Here is a 17,800-nt window from a genome sequence, read left to right as displayed (position 1 = left end):
GTATACTACTAGCGGGGTTGAACAGCAAACACAGAAGGCAATAATCAAGGGGTCTCTCATTAGCATTGAATATGTTTCTTTTGTCCTGAATCCCGAATCTGAATTAGGATAAACTACAACAGAATATCAATATTGAGTCTGGTAAACTTAAAACTGTGCGAGGAGACAATAAGTCCATTGCAATTATATATGACCTCTAGTCACCCTCACCTGCTGGCAACTACCCACAAGTGGTTTTCAAATTGTAGGCAGCGAGGGGGTGCTATGGAGGCAGGTTAGCAGAAGTATAGAAAACAAAAATAAATAGGCTACTTGAATAAATTGAACTAATATACACCAAGATGAGAAATAAACTGAACAATATTCCAAGTAAGAATTAAGAATTGCATTATAATAATCCACTGCATATCTGAACATAATAGGCTACTTAAAATATCACCGACACACAGACCTGTTACTGAATCTCAAATGGTGCACTTCAATGTTCATGTTTCCGCGCGTATGGCCAATTCATTACGCAGTGAAACATGGTGCCCCAGAGTGCACAGGTGCACCATCTAAGACACAGCTTATGAATGTGAAAGGGGATGAACAGAAAAAAAAAATAGGGTGGCACAACCCTCGCCAGGGGGGCCCTGGAGGGAAATATGTCAATGCGTCTCCCAAAATAACCACTAATATATTCATCACAATACAGTATTATAAATAATTCAACTTTTATGTTTTAGTTTTGTTTTTTTTATTCCATAGAACAAACAAACGGCTTGAAACTTGGTTGAAAATTGAGGGAATTACGGTGATCTGAAAAGTACACATCACTGACAACACAATGAAAGGTAGTTTTTTCTCCTTTTTATTAAATCTGTCCATCTGTAAGTAGTAACCCAATCACCGCCAGTCACACAGTGGAAAATAAAAACATGTCATGTCCAGTTAAAATTTAAAAATAGAATAGAAAATCAATCATTGCTATTTACAGGTCACGAGTACATACAAGGGATAGGGATTTCCCAAAATGGCAAGATATTAACCAAATGCTTTAAAAACACAAAATAACCTTCATAAAATCAAAAGGCACAACAGGGAGATACAAGATGCCAGTGGTTCCCAAACTGGGGGTCGGGACCCCTGGAGATAGTGCAGGGGAGTCACAGACAGAATGGACTTTTTTATTAATATATACATAAAAGTGGGGGGAATACACAGGTTAAAAGTTAACATAACTGTAAATTAGTAACAGTACTCACTTATAAGGGCAATACATGTTTTATTACCTTTTCCTGTGAATACCCAATTGGAATTTAGCAATATTTACAGACAAATAATGTTTGGGGATTGGAATAAGGGGGGGCCCTCTAAAATATTCTAAAAAGGGTGTCCCGGCAGAAAAAGTTTGGGAACCACTGTATACGCTGACCTATTTTGCACTTAATTGAATTGTATCTGCATGAATCAGAATGTCTGGGAGTCGAGAGAGATGTCAGATCACTATGCTGGTGCCACTGCGAGAACTCTTGTCCTGGAAAAAAAACAAAACAATAAAAGAACCAAAAAGTAATTAAAAACCTTTGGCAGGCTTTGACAGACCAGAGCATATTGGTTGGCAAATCAAAATTAGACTGCATTCTGGCTGAAAATGAAGTTGCAAAAATTCCCAAAATTTTGGGAAATTAGTTTTGGGTTGGGTGCACACATCCAAAGTCATTTGTTGCAGGTGCCAGACAAAAGTGTCAAACAGTTCAAGAAGGTAAGTCTGCACACTGCTGAATACGCTCCCAAAAATAAACTTTATTAAATTAAAACAGCAGCGTGTCGATCATCCTGGATCTTCGTCGGGCATAGCATATGTCTTTTGGGAATTTGGAAATTTTGGGTAATTGACTTTTTTGCATTGCATCGCAAACTGCATTTTACAGGTTTAAAATGTGTGTTCTCAAAATATTTGAATGGCAAGAATATACACAAGGGCACATGGAGTGAGGTGGAGGCTGGAAGGGTGGGATTTGAGCCCTCAGCAACCCTCTGACCTAAAGCTTATCTCTCCTTAACCACTAGACCACGGCTGCCCTTACAGATAACTGTAGTTATCCCCTTTACTACTTACCGAAGGGGGGTGGCGCTTGCCGGGCTTTTGGCCTGGTTCGTACTCCCTGTAACTGGGCGGTGGCCCTCCTCTCGCCCCGCCGCCGCCCCTCCTGTTGTCCTGGTCGCTCCAGGAGTCGTGCCGGGCACTGGGGGGCGAGTATCTCCTGTCCTGCCTGTGAGGACTCGGCCGCCGGTCGGCAGCGAAGAGGTCGTCGCGGGACCGGGAGCGTGGGCGATACCCGTCCCGGTCGTGGGGACTGGCCCTTCTTCCCCGATCGCTGAGCATGTCCTCTTGGCTGTAGCTGCGGCTCATGGCGTACTGAGGCCGATCCAGCCGGTCAACGCTGGAGAAACTGCCACGGCGCCTGTAGTCTGTGCCGGGTGGTGGGCGGCGATTCATAGGGCCGTCGTCCAGGGCGGAGAGCATGCTCGGGGGACCGGCGGAGAAAGGGACGTGTTTGGGCATGTGCTGAGGCGGAGGGGGCATGTGGCTGTTGGGCTGTGGCTGCAACAGAGGGCTGGTCACGTCCATCCGGTGCACCTGGCTCTCCAGGTAGTCCAGCACATGGTTGGTTCCGTGGCCACTCTCCATAGCAACGCTGCCGTTCCCTGGACCCCTGGCTGCCATGACGGGCTGTGGCGCTGGAAGAGGCATGGGCTGCATGGGCTGCATTGGCGTCATGGGCATCTTTCCAGAATTAGAACCTGGGAAGGGAAGAAGATACAAGATTCAAGATTATATTTGTCACACGCGTTCTTGTGCTGGCACATTTGGCAGTAAAATGAAGGTCGCAACTGCTCTCTACTATGTAGTAATAATATTTACATAAAGAAGGGGGGAAATAATAATGAAAGAAAAAGTTGTCCTGAGAATTTAAAAAGCAAAAAATAAACTGTACAAAATTAAACTGAACAAAATTAAACTGAATATAGGTAATTCTGGATTGTCTAATGTTCACAAGCAAAAAGAGACTTGATACATGGTGGCACTGAATAGGGATGACATGACGGATATGGTGCTGGGCCCATTTTGACCTATTTCATACGTAATGTCATGATCAGTTTTCAAGAGGTCATATCTTGTGTTTCTTTTTAGTCCATTTCATGGAACCCATAGTCTGTTTATGACTCATTTACATTGCAAGCATGGGGTGTAGCCCAAACATGTTTCTACACTTCGTCCAAAAATGTTAGAAAACATGAAAACGTACATTTCAAGTGGGTGTTGCGCCTTTTAAGTCTATCTATCCATCCATCCATCCATCCATCCATCCATCCATCCATCCATCTATCTATCTATCTATCTATCTATCTATCTATCTATCTATCTATCTATCTATCTATCTATCTATCTATCTATCTATCTATCTATCTATCTATCTATCTATCCATCCATCCATCCATCCATCCATCCATCCATCCATCCATCCATCCATCCATCCATCCATCCATCCATCCATCCCCAAGTTTCATGCAACTCCATTCCAAAGAAATGACTTGTCCTTCAGGGCTGACCTGCGTACAGCATGGGGTTCATCTGGTAGGAGCTGTGGGAGCTCATGGGAGCGTAGACTGGCTGGCCGCCGTTCATCCAGGGCGTCATGGCCTTCTGGGCTTCCTTCATCATTCTGTGCTGCATCACCGCTACACAGGAAAGGGGTGTGGAAAAATAGATATCAGTTATATTACATTACACTTAGCTGACGCTTTCATCCAAATAGACATTGATTATTATCAGCAGGGCTCTAAATTAACACCTGCAAACCAACCAACTGCTGGTGAAGTCAGTTTGGTTAGTAGAAAATAAAGCTTACTAGCCACTTTGACTCATTGGTGAGTGTGTGTTTGGCTAGAAAGATTAACATCTATTTACTATTTTGGCTGTTGATGAAAAAAAAAGTTAATTTAGAGCCCTGATTATCAGTATTGGGTATTTGTTACAGTCCCTATAGCATTTACATCACATACTGCAGACGCTTTTAACCAAAGTCACTTACAAAGAGGACATTCAAGCAAATGCAGAGTGTAAGGTCAATACAGAGTACAGCACTATACAAGTAATGAAGAACAGACAGAGAGCAATAATATATCGATAGTGGAGGACCTATTAAGTATAGTGCAAGTTAGTGTCCAGGATTAATGTGAATTGTCAAAATAAAAGGCTAGGCTATTGAAGCACTGAAACACAGGATGAGATGTTAAACTGTTTTTTGTGCCAGAAGATGGTATGCACTCACATTACATGTATTGATGTGGGGAAAGTAACATGATAAACTATCAGGAAAAGAAAGTGAATTTCTTGGCACAGTCTCAATTTGAACAGCTGCCATCAAGCGCAATAGAAGCCAGGACAAACACAACCAGATCGGTGTGCTTCCTACAGTTGCAGAAGACGAAGAGCTCGCACCAGTTTGATCTACTAGCAGCACACCACATGTGAGGTCAGGGGGGGGACAGGTGGGGAGGAGGAACTGAAGTTGCAAACTTCAGACTGCAGTGCAAACTTTTTTAGGGGTGTGGGACAATATGCGTGTGAGGGAACTTTTGGCCTATCAGTTCAGTGCTGTGTCCCCGCGGAGACTGTATGCAGATGAGCATCAACGGGGATAAGCAACCGTAGGAGTTGCAAGGTCCGTCTGTAGTCGCATTGATCCCGCGATAGTTTGACACGACTGAAATTTGGTAAGCCGGACAAGATTTCTAACCATCATGCAACATTTTCATCCAGAATGCATTGCTGTCAACATGCGCATGCAGCAAAGCGAATATGTTTGCGGAAAAAGGTGTAGCCAATATTCTTCTGGCGAGAGTCAGATCAGGTACAAACAGACAATAAAACCGTTTTCACCCAACGGCCATTACTTCACTAAATTGTGCTACGAAAGCATTGTAGCATTACACTACACTTACTATTATTACATTACACTTAGCTGACGCTTCTACCCAAAGTGACAAATACTGTATTACAGGGTATTGGTTATAGTCCCTGAAGCAGTGTGGGGATAGGTGCATTGCTCAAGTGCACTTCAGCCATGGAGGGAGGAAGGGATTTGTAAGGGTGGGGATTGAACCTGCATTCCTGTGATCTACAGTCCTACAGTCCATCTGCCTAACCATTACACCACAGCTACCCATCAGCACGACATTGAGTTTTCTATATCTATGGGGTGTCCGTCCATTCTTGCGGATATGCCTATTTAATAAAATAAATAAAAAAATAAAATAAAAATATGCGATTTCTATCGATGTCAGACCTGTCTCTGTGTCCCTCTTTTTGCCAGAGACATCGTAGTATGAACTACGCTCAATTAATATTTAAGTGTGTGTGTGTGTGTGTGTGTGTGTGTGTGTGTGTGTGTGTGTGTGTGTGTGTGTGTGTGTGTGAAGAGTAACTGCAGTGCTTTTACCTTTCTCTGGACAGCAGCACTGCTGAGGGCAACAGGGGCAGCGTACGTAGCAACAGCATCGCTGGGGGCAACACTGGCAGCAGCAGACACACAAGAGGATGAGGAGCAGCAGCGCCCCGATGACGATGAAGAGCACAGTCAACCAGTCTGAGGAAAAACACACAGACGCACACAAACTTTAAAGTCTCTAAGCCACACTTTTAAAAAAATCACTCAAAGTGACATACAACTAATTAGGCACAGGGTATTGGTTTAGATGCAATGCCAATTTAGGTGCCTTTTTAAAAAGGCACTTCAGTCATGAGTGAAGGTGTGTACAGATAGACCACACACACCTTCCTCCTCCTGGTAAACCTGCAAGCCTCCAACCATCCAAAGACTACCTCCCTTATTCAACCACTGCTGCCCACAACAGATCAGGAACTTAATTGAATCATAGGAAACACAAACACCACTTTGATAGCATGGCTTTATACTTACGATAAACAATAAGTTTGATCTCTTTGTCTGAGTCTCCGCTGGTGTCACCCGCAGCATCAATGGAACAATAGTAGACCCCATGGTCCCACCACATCACCTCATTGATAACCAGATCAGCTTCTGCAGAAACAAACAAACAAACAAACAAACAAACAAACATCACTGTTTATTCACTCCAAGGGGGTATACCAAGAGCATGGTTAAGTGAAATTGAATTCATAACTCTCTGCACTAGGTTAAACCTGACCAGAATTTTTTTTCCGCACACCTCAGCTGGCAGGTGCGTCGGAGATGGCCCATGGGTCACTCAGCAGACAATTTAAAAAAACTCCTGCACACTGACCATTTCGCGGTTTTCTTTAATACATGGCGTTTCGGTCCTAGATCTTCATCAGGTAAAGTTTACGAAACGTATATTAAAGATTAAACTTAAAAATTAAACAGCGAAATGGTCAGTGTGCGGGAGTTTTTTCAAATGATCCCTTGGCACTAAAAGTCAAAACTCTGTAACCACTATGGCTATTTTGCCCATTTTTGACAAGCTACATGCTTGCTAATGACAGTTCTGGATCCACCTCTGCACATGATTATGATACATGCGCTCCATAGATATAGAACAGGGTTTCCCAAACTGTGGTGCGTGCACCCCTGGGGGTGCGCGGCCTGCCATAAGGGGGTGCGCGAGCTAAATAGAGCAATGGTGGATATGTGAGTTTTTATCCAGCATTATTATATGGTTGTGACGTCATCGGTCGAATGCTCCATTCATTTCAACGGGGCTCCCCAACGTTCGCACGTCTGTTATTTTTCGATAACGGACGGGTTGGTCTATAACAGACCGCTGTCAATGGCAACAAGACTTTTCACTGCTAAAGCGACTTTTCAACAAGACTCTTCTAATCAGCTGCTGTGATGGACAACACCTGTTGTCCTGGCTACCTTGCTGTTGCCTAGCGGTGTTCCACAACGGCACTGTTTGGTTAACTTTCGGCGAGTCGGTCGCTTTGTGGAATAGCAGCACTTCAGAGAGAACAAGACCCCTCCGCTCCGCGTCGGGGTCTAAAGATTCTCTCTGTCGTGCTGCTATTCCACGGTAGCGACCTTCTCGCCGAACGTTAACCCTTACTTAATGAACATTAAGTAGTTGTATGGTGAATTGTATGCTGGAAGGGTCCATCTGAAGTGTAGTTTGGCTCCTAGACTATTGGAATAGAGATTTCCCCAAAACAACTGTGCATAATATGCAGTGAATCATACTTGCGTGGCCATCAGCACACCAAAGCATTTGCTTAGGGGGGTGCGCGAACCACACTGACATGTACAAGGGGGTGCGCAGGGGGAAAAGTTTGGGAACCGCTGATGTAGAACACTACTTAGCAATAGCAATAGGATTTATATTGCGCATTATCATACATGACTGTCATTCAATGTGCTGAAGAGTAAAGAGAAGAAAAAAATATTATAGAACGTAGAAAGTATTGTAGAGAGTAGATGACTAGCTATGACTTAACCCTATCCAGACTGGGGGGGGGCTAAAAGTGCCCGCACCAACTTTGATGTTGTATAATTCCTTAACGACATAAGCTATGACTACGAAACTTTGTGACTTTTCCTAAAATTTAGTTGGCTACAGTTAGGTAGCGAAAGATTAGGTTTATCATTTTTGCCGTTGCCATGGCAACGGTTTTCTGACAGGTATGTCTGACCAAAAATCACTTTACCATATCTAAGACGCCATATTTTTTCATATTTTTTAGTTTTTTCCATTAGCATCAGCCAACTTTGTGAGCATTTAAGTGGTTTGAAGCATAAAATCATTAAAATTTAAGTGCATTACCTAGACTTGTTGGAAAATCTATTATGGCGATATTTTGGGCATAATAACATAATGATGTCATAATGACGTCATAATACCAGATAATTACACAAAAATTATGTCATTCATAGATGATCATATGTAGATCATCTCCCCCAAGTTTCGTAGTGATACTGTATTCCGTTCATGAGTTATGAGGGGGGGGTCAAAAGAGCCCCCCCCCCAGGCCCAGGAATGCCAAAAAAGCCCAGTCTGAATAGGGTTAAAGCAGATGAAAATGAACTGCTGGGGCAGTTCTAATTTGGACAGGAAGCTGGTTCCAGCTAGCCTGGTTCCTACCAGACCTCCGTGTGTGTGCTCTGGAGCCCCCTGGTGGCACACAAACACACACATCGGTCTGGGAGCATGTGGCAGGATTCAATTTCTGGACTCAAAAAATAATGCTGAGCATTTATCACTTCAATATCACTGGCAGCTCACATTGGGGAGTCACAGGTCATATGATAGACTATATTGACGCTTTAGAGATCAACAGAAAATGGTTTTGAAAGAATTTGTTGATATTGAAGTAATAAATGCTGCGATTATTTTTTTGACTGGAGAAATGGAATCCTGCTACATGCTCCCAGACCTAGTAGTGGAGCTCACAAAGCTGTGCGGAACTACAGGTCGGGCAAGAGCCAGGCAAGGTTCCAGCATTTGGCAGCATAATGACTAAATTCCATTTCACCCTGTCTGGATTTTACCCTAGGCACAATCAGTAGAAAAGACTGAAGACTAGAGACCTTTTAGGATGATACTGCTCTCGTATATCTACAATATATAAGGCCTAGGTCATTTAGTGACTTGATAGACAATTAGATTAAATATAACTGACAAGCGTGAGGTGGATTGTAAACTGAAATCTGCGTTTGGTGTGACCCCAGCGTAACAGAGGTTAGTAAACCTCCCTCCCGAAGCCTCATACAGTATCGGTAGCACCGAGATATCAGACTGGTCCTTTAGCTCAGCTGTATTATGCTGTGCCTCCCATGCCCGGACTGGAGCAGTGGCAGGTTCGAGCCCCGAGTGGCAGACTGCGCAGAAACGCCTCAGTTACAAAGGGTACCTCAAGAGACTTCAATCCAGACAGGGTGAATTGGCATTCAGCCATTATGCTGCAAACAGATATCTGAACAATGGTTGGCTTTAATAAAACACTAAAACAGTGTTATTTCCATCTGCCTTTGATAAACGTGTAAGGTTAATATGAACTAGAATCATATTCACATTAGCCTTTGGTTCATAACATCCCTATTTTTTCCTTCCTCAAGTACATTGAATGACAACAAAATATGATGATGTGCTATACATCTTTTTGATTGATTAATTGACTGATTGATAAAACCACTTGGTGCTTACTTCATGAGACTGAATGATTAAGAAAGAAAACGTACTGTTCTGGATGGAGATCTTCCGTTCGCGATATTCGGCACCCAGTGTAGGCTCATTGGTGCCCCTTTTCTGAGCAACAACACGAACTGTGCGCTGCCGATCGGGACAGTCATTAGATGGATCCTGACCCAGTTGCAATGCAGCTTGGTACGCTGAGAGGGAGATAATAAAAAACATTATTGGCGTTTAATGCACTTGCATATGCCATTACTGAGCAACTGTATGAACACACAACCTCTGACATTGCTTCACCTTTGTAGCATAATGGCACAAATAGACCAGACATGACTTGAGTGACTCCAGCGACAGGAAGTAATTGACTTTCTATTGAGTCGCTGGCAAGAGAGAAGACTGAAGCAATTTGGGCAACTACAGGGGATTTGAGCGACAGTTTGTAGTTGGACTTCTGCGAATAACTAGACTAACCTGGCAAGTGTGAAAAAACACATATCCTGGCATGTTGGTCAAGCACGGGAGGCAATTCATCCTTTAAACACACCTCTCTTTGTGTACCTGTATTTACCAATATTTAAGTATGGCAGGCATTTTTTTTTTCAATGCTGGATCCTTGTCACAATTACACAATTCTTGAAATGTTCACCCCTTTGGCCAACCGGGGGCCACCCTGCAGGTATGGAGTCCCTAGGCTGCAGTGGCCCTGACATAACCTCACTAATGGCGCGGTGCCAGACTAAATATTTAATGTTTTATTCTAGTCCAGTAGCAAACAACATTTGAATGTTAAGTGATGAACATACTGATTGTACAACTCAGGCTTGACTGATGGATATCTTCCGTTTGGGCAGAATGGGGTGACGTATCAGATGGGCTATGTCAGGTGTGGTACTCAACGACGCCCCGTGTAGAACACCCATATACCATAAGCTTATACATGGGTACTCAGGTTCCAAAAGCATTACCATGACAAGGCCCCCCCATATAGGCCTACCGATAGATGCCAGTCAAGGCCCCCCCTGACATGGGTCATGCCACACATCGGTACCCAGCCCCCATTTTGAAAACCACCCATTTACCATAAGCTTATACATTGGTACCCAGGGTCGAGTGTGGCCTGGCTTACTTCCTAGCTCTACCCATCTCTCTCCCAACTACTTCCCTTCTTCACACCCTCACTATCCAATCATAATAAAAGCACAAAAAGACCAACAACACTTCTGAAGTAAGTGCATTGAAGGTCACCTGTGGAATGATATTCCAGCACGGGATCCTGGCAGAAAGACTTGTATCGCCATTTCACCAACACATCCGCTGGATTGGCTGAGGTGGAGTAATCACATCGCAAGGTGACGGAAGCAAAGAGAGCAGTGCTGCGCTCAGTCTGGGGTACAATCACTTGGATGGCAAAGACAGCTGTGATGAAACAGAGAGAGAAAGAAATGTAGTGAACCATGTGATGAGCCGTTCAATGACACAATGACGTGTGTGTGAGAGAGAGAGAGAGAGAGAGAGAGAGAGAGAGAGAGAGAGAGAGAGAGAGAGAGAGAGAGAGAGAGAGAGAGAGAGAGAGAGAGAGAGAGAGAGAGAGAGAGGCTAAACCTGAAAAACTGGAAAGTTAGTAGTGAGAGAACAGGAAATTCTTTCAGCCCCCAGTTTCACTAGGCCAACACACAAACAAAGAATTTCTGACTCACTAACGCAAATGCGCGCTCTATGATCACTTTGTAACAATATTTCAGTGGAGATCAATTAGTAGCATCATGATTGCTTTCATGCATATGCCTATTGAGTTACAAGTAACACCACGTTCGATATAATCGATTTAAGAACCTGTCCAGAGCAGAAAAACAGTTTAGGTAGCCATAGCATAAAAATTCAGGTAAACACACCTGAAGCGACGTTGACTTCAATAGCCAGGTGTCTTCAATCAATGAATGTATCATATCGATAGCGTAGGCCTGCGTCTTATCTGAATTAAACACTTGTTTATTAAAAGAATACTCCGTTATCATTTACATCTAAGGGTTACTTAGTTTCTGTCTCAGTTGATTACAGTAGGTCTACGAGATAGCTTACCTTTGTGGAGGTTAACTACAATAAGTAGAGCCAGGCAGATAGCGCGACTCATCGTGTCTGAAAGAAAGCGAGAGCAGGGAGGATAGATTAAAAGACACCCAGGGTCCAAGGACTCAAACACTCCCAACGGTGAGAATAAAAAAGAACATAGGCTAATAGGCCTACTAAATTGCTGACCTCCGGCGCGGACTCCGTCAGCGCAGACACAGAGCTTCTTCCCACTAGGTTTAGGTAGCATCGTGGCCACACCCCGAAACAGGTAGCCTGATGACACCACCTTCCAGTTTCAACCACCATCCGCTCCGTCTGCAGGGTTTAAGTAACCTTTCTTGCCTTTCGGTTGCATTTCATGCTTTGGGGAGGTTTCTTTCTTTATTTTTTTCTTTAAAGGTACACTGTGCAGGAAATGGTCAAAAAGGTACTGCAACTACTGCCCATTGAAACTGGGCTGCCTATTGCCAAATTTGATCTTTAGGCCTACATGAAAGTTTGCTACAAATAAACAAATATTTTCTAGTGTGATCCAAGTAGGCTACACACCACATTTTTGCAGCTAAAAATGACTATTTTTGGACATTCAAAATGGCTGACCATGGAGAAGATCCCCCTTTTCATGTATGAAAAGTGAACATTTTCCAGTCATATTGAATAGGCCTACTTAGAATTTGATGGTGGTGGTAAGTATGAAAAGGGTAACTTTAGTGAATGGGCAGCATGAATTCTGGAAATAAACAACTACAATTCTCACACAGTGTCCCTTAAAAAAAAAAAAAAAAAAAAAAAAAATTGGCATTCATGTCTGAATAGTGTAGTTCTATAGGCTAAATGGTACAGTTAATGTGTACATGTTTAGGCCTGTAGGCCTAGTTAATAGGCCTGTGTGTCTGAAATAGCCACAAAAACGTAGAATGCCAGATTATTATATATTATAACTAAGTGTTTATTAAATACCACTTTATTAAATATGTTATGCTTTGAAGTAGGCCTATTTAAAGTATGCTTTTAGGGTCTTAATATGAACTGTATGGTAGGCTGAAAGCCTATTTTTACATAGGCCTACTTACAATGTTCCAATTTAGTCTGAAGTATGACATACTTTCTAGAACACTGAAGTATGAAATAAAAAAAGTGTAGGCCTATTTCAAAGCAGTATACTAGTACACTTTAGTACACACTTTAGTACAAATGCAGTATAGGCCTACTCACGGTACACTTTTTTTCCCGCTAAGGGAGGCCTAACAACCTCTCTAGGCCGGTACATGCTTGCTGCGTGCCAAAAACTATGCATGCAACCACGTGCGACCGAGTGCACTTGCTTAAAGGTACACTGTGCAGGAAATGGTCAAAAAAGGTACTGCAACTATGCTGCTCATTGAAACTGGGTTGCCTATTGGCAAATTTGATCTTTTCAGTTTACTGAGTAATAAACTAATATTTCCTAACATGGCCCAAGTACAGTCATTTTTGCAGCTAAAAATGGCTATTTCTAGAAATTCAAAATGGCGGACCATGGAGAAGATCCCCTTTTTCATGTATGAAAAGTGCAATTTTTCCAGTCATAATGAATACTTAGAATTTGATGGTGGTGGTAAGTATTCATGAAAAAGGTAACATTAATGAATGGGTAGCATGAATTCTGGAAATAAACAACTAAAAATCTCACACAGTGTCATTTTAAGGACGACTGGAGCACTTCACACAATACTGGAGGCCCTGGGCCCTATCATCTACAGTAGTGAGCACATAGCCAACAGGGCTCTCAGAACTCAACATGGAAGTTCAGAAAATCGCCCCTCGTGGTTTTGTCAACAGGCTTATTGCACCATGGGCTATGCACATATCTGCATACTTTGACCTTTTATAAATAACAATTTTTAAATATTGATACCACATGAAGTTTCACAATCTATGCTTGGTGTTCTATCTTTCAGTTAATCTCAGAGAGTGACACTTGTAATTGAATAAATTGTACGCAACATTTACCATTTATCATAAAAGGCCTGCCCCAAAAGTCCAAATTTTAGCAAAAGGAGTAATGCTTCAGATGAAACAGTTGCTTCCAACATGGGTAACTCTGAGTAAAAAGTAGATCAGTGTACTGGTCTTACAATCAGCTGACTCTGCATTAGTTGGATCAAGTGTGTGTTAGGTTTGAAGTGTTTTTAAGTAACAGTCTATCTGCATCATTAGGTACTGTACAATAGAGCAAATGGTTTAACAGCTATGTAATATTATGTGCTAGTGTTTTACTTACACCATGAATTTACTTTGACTCTTGACGCCTCTGACATTTGGCCTGTGCTGTGAATGCATCTCATCATTCAGGTCGGCCATGCAAAAAGCGCAAAGAGAAAATGTATACAGTACATCAAAAACTCATGTTAAGCAAGCAAGACAACGGCTTACATTAAAAATAAGACACTTTACCACCTTTATAAACCCTGGCCAACAATTTTAACTGTATTAAGCCCCAAAATAGTGGCATACCCCTTTAACATCACAAATGACCACAGAATCCCGAAGCAAAATTATAATATTTTATTATTTGGGTCATAACAAAACATAACAAAAGGATACTGGATATTCCCAACACCAAAGAAAAAGAATATTGTTTTCATTGTTGAAAATGTGTATAAATTCATATGATTTTCCACGTTAACAGTCTCCTGTAATGTTATATACGACTAGAAGTGAAGACAGTTGAATAAAGCGTGACACATTTTCATGCTCCAAAATATATACAGTATAGCATACCAATGAAAACACTAGTAGGCCTAACAAAAATAGGATACACTTTACTTGGCGCCAGCGTTATACCCATGTCATGAATAAGTCATGAACGTTATGTCAATGTCAAATGTTTTGTGGTCATGAAAAGTTGTTTGGGCTGTCTTTACCAAAACCGAATGTCACTTAATGTCAACAGTCATAAAATGATCATTGCATCGATATCATGTTTATGACACGTCCATAACTGTATTACGACACTGTTAAGACACTCATGTCATGTGCATTGCACCAGCGATAAGTATTACCCAAAATGTTGCATAGACAGAATGTTACATGATTGATATTCAATAGCTAAGCAACACAGTTATACAATTTATACCTATGCTTTCATTATATTTTCCTTAGACTTATTATACTTTTATGTATTTAAAAGACAAGACCATTTTTTGCAATCGGGCCCTTATTTATACCAAAAACATTGACTGCATGCTATTAGTGTTACTGTATCATAATTAAAATATGTAAGAATTAAGTCTTTAGAGCCTGCATTTACTTGACTGGAAGAGTGGCGTCATCAAACCTTCAGTCTTTGGGACTGCTTCAAATGACACAAAACTACCACGGGTGAGTAGAACACAGTATTTTACCCTATAAATAACTGTTGATTCTAAAAACGGTCTTGTCCTTTAAAACCTGATCACTACTTCCTGAGTTGTTTATTTTAAACAATAAGTTTGATCTCTTTGTCTGAGTCTCCGCTGGTGTCACCAGCGGCATCAATGGAACAATAGTACACCCCATGGTCCCACCACATCACCTCATTGATAATCAGATCAGCTTCTGCAGAAACAAACAAACAAACAAACAAACAAACAAACAAACAAACAAACAAACAAACATCACGGTTTATTCACTCCAAGGGAGTATACCAAGTTCAAGTTCAAGGTCAAGTTCTTTTATTTGTCACATAGGTCTACATATTATTTGTAGTGAAATGATGATGGGGTCATCAGCTCTGCATCTTAAAAATTAAAAATTAAAGAAGTAAAGTAAAAAAGGAAATAAAAGGTGAGAAATAAGTTAAAGAAAAAAACAAAGAAAATTATTATTTAAAAAAGTCTCTGTTCAGCAGTCGCACTGCCTGGGGGTAAAAACTTTTCCTCATTCTGTCTGTTCTGGCCTGAATGGTTCTGAGACGTCTGCAGGACTTAAGTAGGGTGAACATGTAAGAGTCAGGGTGTGAGACATTCTGCATAATCTTCCTAGCCCTGGCTACCACTCTCTTAGTGTAAAGGCCCAAGAGTCCTGGAAGGTTGGCTTTGATAGTGCGCTCTGCAGAGCGCACCACTCTCTGTAGGTCCTTCTGTTGTTGTTGTGTGCAGCTTCCAAACCAGGCCGTAAAACAGCCTGTTAACACACTTTCCACCGCTGATGAATAGAAGGTGGTCAGGATGGGAGTGGAGACCTTAAACTTCCTCAGTAGGCGGAGAAAGGTGTCAGGTGTTGAGTGTGTAGTGACCAGGAGAGGTCCTCAGTCAGGTGTACTCCCAGGTACTTGTAATTTGAGACCCTCTCCACAGGCTCCCCGCTGATGGTAAGTGGCGTGTATGCCCTGCTCTGCACCTTCCTGAAGTCCACTACCATTTCTTTCGTCTTGCTGACGTTCAGGGCCAGGTTGTTGGACTGACACCACAGTGCTAGGTCATCCACCTCATTCAGGTAGGCTGTCTCGTTGTTGTTTGAGATGAGACCCAGCACCACGGTGTCGTCAGCGAACTTTAAGATGGAATTTGAGCTGCTGGTGGTTGTACAGTCATGCGTGTAGATGTTATAGAGCAGTGGGCTCAAAACACAACCCTGGGGCGAGCCAATGTTGAGGGTCAGCTGACTTGAAGTGACACCTATTCTGAGTTGAATGCTGAACTGTAATCTATGAACAGCATTCTAACATAATTCTCCCTCCCCTCATCCTGGTGGGACAGTGTGGTATGTAGAAGGCTTGAGATGGCATCGTCCCTGCTTCTGTTTGCTCTACAGGCAAATTGGTGAGGATCGAAAGCACTGGGCAGGGTGTCACATATGTGTTTTTTCACAAGCCTCTCAAAGCACTTCATAACTGCTGATGTAAGGGCCACTGGGCGATAGTCATTCAGGCCTGCTGGCTTGCTGTTCTTGGGCACAGGAACTATGATTGAGTGTTTAAAACAAGATGGGACAACGGCTTGGGCAAGTGACAAATTAAAGATCTCAGCATATACGGGGGCTAGTTGATCAGCACAGGATTTCAGAACCCTGCTACTAAGAGCATAGTCAAGTGAAATTGAATTCGTTACTCTCAGCACTACGTTAAACTTGACCAGAATTTTTTTTTCCGCACACCTCAGCTGGCAGGTGCGTCGGAGATGGCCCATGGGTCACTCAGCAGCCAATTGGAAAAAAACTCAATTTCGCTGTTTTCTTTAATACATGGCGTTTCGGTCCTAGACCTTCATCAGGTAAAGTATACGAAACGTATCTTAAAGAAAACAGCGAAATGGTCAGTGTGCGGGAGTTTTTTCAAATGATCCCTTGGCACTAAAAGTCAAAACTCTGTAACCACTATGGCTATTTTGCCCATTTTTGATCAGCTACATGCTTGCTAATGACAGTTCTGGATCCATCTCTGCACATGATTATGATACATGCGCTCCATAGATGTAGAACACTGCTTAGCAATAGCAATAGGATTTATATAGCGCATTATCATACATGACTGTCATTCAATGTGCTGAAGAGTAAAGAGAAGAAAAAAATATTATAGAACGTAGAAAGTATTGTAGAGAGTAGATGACTAGCTATGACTTAAGGCAGATGAAAATGAACTGCTGGGGCAGTTCTAATTTGGACAGGAAGCTGGTTCCAGCATTTGGGTACCTCAAGAGACTTCAATCCAGACAGGGTGAATTGGCATTCATCCATTATGCTGCAAACAGATATCTGAGCAATGGCTAAAAACAGCTTTATTTCCATCTGCCTTTGATAAACTCGTAAGGTTGATATTAACTAGAATCATATTTATTTACATTAGCTTTTGGTTGATACTATCCATATTTTTTTCCTTTCAAGAGGATATTGAATGACAACAAAATATGATTATGTGCTATACTATATATCCTTTTGATTGATTAATTGACTAATTCACTTTTTGCTTACTGCAGGACACTGAATGATTAAGAAAGAAAACGTACTGTTCTGGATGGAGATCTTCCGTTCGCGATATTCGGCACCCAGTGTAGGCTCATTGGTGCCCCTTTTCTGAGCAACAACACGAACTGTGCGCTGCCGATCGGGACAGTCATTAGATGGATCCTGACCCAGTTGCAATGCAGCTTGGTACGCCGAAAGGGAGAGAACAAAATACATTATTGCTGTTTAATGCACTTTCATATGCCATTATGGAGCAACTGTATGAACACACAACCTCTGACATTGCTTCACCTAGGTAGCATAACACCTAGTTGATTTGTCAGATTGACAAATACACATACCATGCAGGCACAGATTACACGGATTATATCAGATTACACAGATTATACGGACCTGGTTCAAACCTTTTTAACTGAATTTCCACATTTTCTCGCAGGACACACCCCAAGACAAAATAAGCAAAAATAAGCTAAACAATATTCCCATTAAAGGAAGGATGTCTGCGATTCAGCCCTTGTGGTGCTCACAGTCCAGACCGCAGAATGAAGACAGACTGGGATACTTCTCAGTGACTAGACCCAGGGATGACCGGAGCACACAGCATACTACTCAAGGTTTTTGATTTTTT

The 17,800-nt window shown here is 42.1% G+C and overlaps 1 protein-coding gene and 1 long non-coding RNA gene across 2 annotated transcripts; both read right to left on the bottom strand.

Moving 5' to 3' along the window:
• Positions 1–837: 837 nt before the first annotated feature.
• On the bottom strand, positions 838–11,524 carry ildr1a (immunoglobulin-like domain containing receptor 1a). Its single transcript, XM_063212526.1, has 9 exons — positions 11,434–11,524; positions 11,257–11,313; positions 10,423–10,593; positions 9,225–9,374; positions 5,973–6,092; positions 5,493–5,639; positions 3,601–3,729; positions 2,105–2,790; positions 838–1,519 (listed from the first exon to the last, which is right to left on the bottom strand). Exons 1-9 carry the CDS (start codon positions 11,492–11,494, stop codon positions 1,481–1,483), a joined length of 1,560 nt encoding a protein of 519 aa, XP_063068596.1. The 5' UTR covers positions 11,495–11,524; the 3' UTR covers positions 838–1,480.
• Positions 11,525–13,779: 2,255 nt separating this feature from the next.
• On the bottom strand, positions 13,780–17,356 carry LOC134460045 (uncharacterized). Its single transcript, XR_010036959.1, has 2 exons — positions 17,214–17,356; positions 13,780–14,826 (listed from the first exon to the last, which is right to left on the bottom strand). It is a non-coding gene; the product is annotated as an uncharacterized LOC134460045 (long non-coding RNA).
• Between the last annotated feature and the right edge of the window lie 444 nt (positions 17,357–17,800).

The sequence above is a fragment of the Engraulis encrasicolus genome, chromosome 12 (assembly GCF_034702125.1).
Source record: "Engraulis encrasicolus isolate BLACKSEA-1 chromosome 12, IST_EnEncr_1.0, whole genome shotgun sequence".
NCBI classification, from domain to species: Eukaryota; Metazoa; Chordata; class Actinopteri; order Clupeiformes; family Engraulidae; genus Engraulis; species Engraulis encrasicolus.
The sequence above is the reverse complement of the archived record's forward strand: the minus strand, read 5'-3'. Positions and strand labels throughout refer to the sequence as shown.

What these genes read in the sequence shown, in the direction of transcription:
- ildr1a (XM_063212526.1), bottom strand. Translation starts at nt 11,494, where the DNA reads ATGCTACCTAAACCTAGTGGGAAGAAGCTCTGTGTCTGCGCTGACGGA. An exon ending in TGTAGTTAACCTCCACAAAG is followed by an intron (nt 10,594 to 11,256) that starts GTAAGCTATCTC and finishes GTTTCATCACAG; the next exon opens with CTGTCTTTGCCATCCAAGTG. An exon ending in GTGCTGCTGTCCAGAGAAAG is followed by an intron (nt 3,730 to 5,492) that starts GTAAAAGCACTG and finishes TTTCCTGTGTAG; the next exon opens with CGGTGATGCAGCACAGAATG.